The sequence below is a fragment of the Mesitornis unicolor genome, unplaced genomic scaffold (assembly GCF_000695765.1).
Source record: "Mesitornis unicolor isolate BGI_N332 unplaced genomic scaffold, ASM69576v1 scaffold49056, whole genome shotgun sequence".
NCBI classification, from domain to species: domain Eukaryota; kingdom Metazoa; phylum Chordata; class Aves; order Mesitornithiformes; family Mesitornithidae; genus Mesitornis; species Mesitornis unicolor.
Window position 1 is genome coordinate 24221 of NW_010191260.1, and position 6633 is coordinate 30853.

Here is a 6633-nt window from a genome sequence, read left to right on the forward strand (position 1 = left end):
ACAGCAAGAAGCAATCGCTAATCCCACAGGACAGGTAACAGACTCCTTCGCTGGTGGAGCTTCAGTGACCCCTAATGGACAACCTCCACCAGTGCGCCCAAGCCGTAACAGGAAAATTCACAGTACACAGAACTCCTAATTTCATCCCCGTATGAACTCTGGCACGTCGCCTTTTCCTTATTCAGTGTGACTATATTTATAGTGCACACTCAAGATGACTGTACCTACTAGGATGCCACCATTGTATTTTGGGCATTTGAAATGTTCTAAGTCAGAAGGAAGTGAAAGGCAAGTAAACCCTACGTTTAACACAGTCATCCTGCCAACCAGTTAGGATAAAGCAAATTCAACTTTTCAAAAACTAGAGCCAACTGGTTTTACATCTTTCAACGTGAAATAAAAATATGTTAAGGACTAAATGGGTCAATTTGAGATGTTAAACTATTTTAAAAGGAAGTCTTGCAATCAGCACAATCGAGAGCCTGTATAAATGTCAGTAGTAATCTGAAAGACACAGTCCAAGTATTTCTGCCTTTTGTCCCCAAAGGGAGATGATACCCGTCATTAGTACAGCAATGAGACATTTTTATGTCAGGAAAAGGGTTCTTTGCTTCAGCAAAATGACTACCGTTTCTACTGAAAGAAAAACTGCCAACACCAAAAGGGAAAATGAATTCACGCTGGCTGATGCACTTTCCTTTTGTTTTCCACAGACTGCAGAGATGAACTCCTATGAATGAACTCCCAGTACAGGAAAGTGACCAAGCTGGAAAAGGGCTGCATCCCCCATTCCCCTCCTAGAAAAGGTTTTTGTTCACGTTCTTTCTTTACTAGCTTGGCTGCTCTGTTCCCCTTCTCCTACCTGCATTGCTTTCCTTCCCACCTCAGAAATGTACCTGCTATAAATCTTCCTATCTCAGATTTTAGCACACAGAAAGGTAAAGGCATTGAGCAAAAGGGTCCGAGAACTGATGCTAGCACTGACAGGCAGCAAGACAGCCCCATTTAGTCAACCAATAGCACTAGTTGGTAAGACACCTATTGGCTTTCAAGGCTAATTGGATTAGCTAGAAACCCTTGCCCAAGTCAGAAACACCCACCAAATTCCTAATTCTGATTAAATCTAGCACTCTAAGTAATGATCAGTTTATGATAAAAAGGCAAACCAATTAAGGAAAATGCTTCGCCGCCAGAGAGTCCTGTGCCTCCAGTGTGGTGACATAAACAACAGAATAAATTAAATGAGGGAATGCTGAAATCTCCAGTGAGAGCACAAACATGCAAATCTAAATTTGCTTCAGCAAGTCACCATATCCTGGCTTGTAACTTCCAGTCCTTTTTTCCACCTTCTTCTCATCCTCCTTTCTCAGAAGTACCAAATGTTGACATAAGTTGTGTATTTCTGCCCTGAAGGAACAGAACATCTGCTGAAATGAAGATGTGACTGTCACTATTCCTGTAGTACACAGAGCACAACAGTGTGTAATTCAAGATGTCCCGGTATGCCGGTGGTTTTCAGCATTTTCCATGTCATGACTCACTATTACAGAGGAGAAATTTCCAGTCTTCCTGATTGAATGTCCATTATAGGCATATCTAAAACTTTATGGACACAATCAAATATTGTATCAGTCTCTTGATAGAGATGAGCTTTGGTTTGTTACAAGATGCAGTGTTAACAGGACATATCACTGAAATTGTGCCCTTTAGGGAATTTACTGGATTGAATCCTAACCACACTGAAAGGAGTGGCAAACCACCATTCAATGGCCATTATCTATCTACGATAATTTCATGAAAGTCAAGAAATCACCACTACTTTGGAGCAGATGTTACTATCCTATTTCTGACACCCCTGTGATTTGTGCTTGCCGTGCTTGTGTATTGAAAGACACTTCTATGTATTTTTTCCAGCATGAAGAAACTGCCAGGGACTAGAGGACCTCAGCAGCATCTGATGAGTTTAGTGGTAAAGCACATTGAGCTCAGTATCAGAAGAAAAACGATCCTCACACACACTCAGAAGAGTGGGAACGGGCTACCCATAACCAGGGCTCCTGAAGAACAGTGATCTGTTAACACAGGTTAGAACAGACTTAAAGCTGCAGCTAGTGCTCCCCTTCCCCTTTTTTTCATCCTGTGAAAATGGCTGTGCAGACCATTCAAACAGTCCATCACTAGATCTCAACAAGGGTTGTGGGGCAGCTGAGCTTCCATACGAGGCAGTGGAGTAGCTTTTTTCTCCCCACCCATCTTTCCACACCACACTGCGAATGCCTGATAGATGGGGCAAGGACACAAATGAACTTTTTTTTGACTTGTTTGAAAGTTGCAGAGATGAAATTAGGAGACAAAACCCTCTTCAGTCTCATTGTATAACAGATGCAAAGCAAACAAGTTTCCTGAACTTTTTATGATTTCCGATGAATAATCAAATACATTTAAACATTCTTACATAAATACGTCTTTCTTAAATGCAGTATTTTAAAATTTTTGGTACAAGAGACTGGGATTCCAATCTACCTATATACAAACAGCACAGAATTACAAGAAAGTGTATCTATATCAAATGTCTTAATTTTTATTAAATTCAAAAACTGCAGGAAAAAAAAATCACAAGTTTCTAAGTACAAATAAAAAGAAAACAGCCAAAATAAAATGGTTGTCAAGTTAAAACTAATTTTCCATATTTTTCCCTTCCTTGCTATTGCCCACAGTACCATCATAAATCCTACAAGTACTTTAGAAATTGATTTTATCTTACCAATATGATAGTAAACTACGTTTACCATGTAAAAAAAGCAAACTGTTTAGGCACAAGGTGGCAGAAGACATAAGCACAAATATCAACCATGCTTCCTTAATTTGTCAGTTGAAATCCAGGTGTGCTACAGACCTGCATGGTATTGTATTCAGAATGTCCGAGCTTACTCTGTGAAATAAGAGCTCTTTTTTTTTTTTTTCTTTTTAATGTTAATAGTTTGCTGTGTCTTTTTTCCTTCCAGAAAACAGAGAGAAGCTGCTTAAGTCAGTGGTATACCTGACTGGTCAAGTGCCATTGTTCTGGCTAGAAGAGTGGCAGAAGTGACAAAATGGGTTCCAGCACCAGAGAATGAGAAGTAGAGAAGCTGTAGTGTAAAAAAGACTGGTTCATACTTGTGTTGCCAGTGTAATTTATAGTTTGGCGACCACCTGCTAAGACAGCATGACAAACAGTCACATGCTACTTGAAGATATCAGCTGGGCTAGGTCAGCAGCTGCTTTCCCAGCAGAGCAGCGATCAAGGTGAACAATAAATGTCTGCTGCTCTTCTGACTACACCTAAAGGAACTGTCAAACTGAAAGTTAAATCATAACAAAATTAAGACAAGTGTTGTTCCATATTCCAGATTCTACCTTTTACCCATCATTTGATACTTGCCATTCTAATAACAGGTGCAGTTCCACTGTCATTCATAAATACAAAATTTTATTTGCACTTCATTAGTTTAGAAAGACCACAATGTTTTTCAATACCACAACATTCAGGACACACCAAGTTATTCAAATATGTAACTACTGTTTTACCACAGCTAAACTAAACAGTGCATTTTAATAAAAGATATACCAAAGATATAATTCACAAATTCATTATCAGACAAAACCCTAACACAATATTTGCTTGATGGGAATAATTTCCACCATTAGGAAAGAAAATAATTTTACCTTAGGTTCCCTTCCCCCCATCCCTACAGATGTCCAGACAAATACACATATATATTCCTTAACACAGGAAAATGTATCATCTTAATTTTAATTTTTTAAAGAATTTGTCTAGGACAGCAGCATTGCTTTTTATATCTTCTTTTAGAGCTTGAATATATCTCCATTCTTTTATTGAAACTTAATGATTCTTGCAACCAAGTTTATGCTTATGCAGAAAATTATATATGCTACTTCAGAGTGCAATCTTAGGCCTGCACCAGGTGTGACATCTTGGTACACAAAGAAAGGGTGCAGCATTAAACAAAATAAATAAAAGACTGCCAAAAATTAAACTTAGCTTTTCAATAAATCCAGTCAGCAGAGGATGCTACAGCCAAAAATGTTTTCACTACATTAAAAGGAAACATAATGCTGATTATGGAAGCTTTGTACATAAAGTCCTCTGTTTTTAAAAAATTTGTCTTTAAAATAGTTAGCAAAGCACCATATACTTATCTTCATACCAGAAGAGCTTCTGCCTGCCTGTTTATAATAACAAGAACTATTACAACATTTATGTCAAGAATAGGTATAGATTTAATTTCTCCTCCTCCTCGACTGGAAGTGTGGTAAACCCCCACCGACTGTACAGTATTTATAACACTGGGGCAATGAATGAAACATCGTTGTGAGGGAGAGGGGTAATATTTAAATGTTATAGTTGAATCCTACACAGGATTGCATATTTGCATATTTACAAGTTAGTGTGTAGCTCTGACTCGAATAACAAAGTGCAACAAGAAACTGCCAAATGATTGTAGTGCAGAGTAGTACAGATACTTCCTTTACCCTCCCACTCCTATTTTTCTCTCTGTATGGAGTAACAAGTCAACAGCAACGGACATGTGGCCTTGGAGGAGGCAGTTCTGGTGGGATTTCTGGCTCTGGCTGCAGGGACAGGATACTGTTGGACAACTCATTTCTTATAACATCCAGTGGCATCTTAAAGAAAAGAGAAATCACCTGTAAACAGTCATCTGCACAGAACTTGGCACAAAGAGCTCATTTCACGAGTTCACCCTCAGCCAAAGCCACAATTTAAGGATCTTTTGATTCTTATTAGTGAACTACATTCAACTAAGTTGCATTAAGAACTTCTTTCAGAAACAACTTACAAGTCATTGTTGAAATAAAGTCACTTCCTAAAGCAATTACAACAAATCACAACAGAATGCAGGCAAATGTAGAGTCAGCTGCTGATACATGGTAAAGTTATGGGAAAGAGGAAGCATGGCAAATAAGACCAGATGTTTACCAAATTCAACAGCAGTACTTATTAACTGAAGTGTCCATAACTACATCATTAACTACACATTAACCAAAAATTTCACCTGACTGTGTGCACTTGCCCTCTACGTCCTCCCAACAAGTACCTGCAGTGCTTACTTAAACATTGACCACTTATGTGGTCAGAGGCACTACCACCTGAACGTTTTACCTTTTTCAGAATGTCATCAACAAGTTTTAGAAATATTTCATCCACATTAAAATTATCCTTGGCACTTGCTTCACAGAACCGCATCCCAGTTATTTGCTGTGCAAACTGATGGAAGAGAAAATAAAATAACTACATAAAGATATGCACAAACAGCAACAAACAGAAAATGTCTGCTCTTTATAAAACCTTTAAAAAAATCCCACAGCTTTCCTCAAATCTGTGACTGAAGTTTAATTCTATTAATAATCCTGAATCTCCAAGGTACAACAAATACTGACACACATAGCTAATTTTCACTTAAAATTGGTTCACTGCAAAAAGTGCTGCATTTTTCCAGACTTAAATCTGAGAAATTAATGTCTTCAGTTGACATGGATTGCTGCAGATTGCCAAAGAAGTAAGAACTTTTTAGAAGACTTAATCTCCACTTATTACTAAAATGCAGAAATGGAAGTACAGATGTAAGAATTAGCTTTGACTCTCTAATAAGAAACTGCATTACTTCCAAATGTGTGATGGGGATCTGAAGGAAAACGTTTGTGTACATCCATGCTGATAGTGTCCTGATCAAGATGGTGCTATGAGTGTTATACTGAAACATACTCTCTTTGTCAGGTTCCTCATCACTTTCAGAGTTGAAAGAGAAATGTAGAAACATGAAAACAAAGGTGAGCAACATAATCAGGCAGGGCTGTGCCTGTCTTAAAATACTACTGAAAAGCAAACACCAGGAAGAAGGTTCACAAAGATGTCCTGAGTAGAGAAATCTCTATTTTGATTCCAGTCTTCACTATATCCTCTTTCAGAGTCCAAAATGAGTATCCCCTGCACTACTCTGTAGTGTAAGCCAACTTGCAGTCCATCCTTTCTTTAGAGCAAAGACATACTGCTCCAGCAGAAAAGCATATAATTGCACATTCTATAAAAGTAAATACCATATGGATTATGACAGAACACCACCACTTCAATATGCTCCTTAATTCTAACAGTCTGAAAAAGAGTAGCTATGGTTCTTCAGTAGCAATGCCACAGTTGTTTTGCTTCTAATAGTAACTAAGAATTTGGTTAGACCTGTTCTTACCTTTTCTCCCTGCTGTCGAGTAATCTCTCGATCAACTTCACAGTCCAGTTTATTTCCAACTAATAGAAGCTCTGCATCTTCTGAAGCGTACTGCAATTAAAACACCTTTGATTAACTAAAACTAGAAATGCAAGGTTTTGTAATGCAAACACAGTATTAAAAAGGCAATTCCTCTACTAAATAAGGAACCACACCTATACAGTTTATATGCAAAAGTTCTTCCCAAATATTATTTCAAAAATTTTCAACCACAATTTTTAAATTCCATTTTTAAAAACATGTTCTAGTTTACCTAAGAATGAACATAATGACCTTATTTTTCAGACAGGAAATAAAGCTTCCCCCCCCCCCCCCCCTTTCCCAGTGCACA

At 37.9% G+C, this 6633-nt stretch overlaps 1 protein-coding gene across 1 annotated transcript in view; it reads right to left on the minus strand.

The window, feature by feature from the left end:
• Positions 1–3447: 3447 nt before the first annotated feature.
• RAB12 (RAB12, member RAS oncogene family) overlaps positions 3448–6633 on the minus strand; it is a gene marked incomplete at its 5' end in the record, with an annotated part of 11204 nt that continues 8018 nt past the window's right edge. Inside the window, 3 exons of the mRNA XM_010186683.1 lie at positions 3448–4686; positions 5183–5287; positions 6264–6353. Coding sequence (XP_010184985.1) covers positions 4573–4686; positions 5183–5287; positions 6264–6353 — 309 coding nt within the window. The remainder of the gene's footprint in view (positions 4687–5182; positions 5288–6263; positions 6354–6633) is intronic.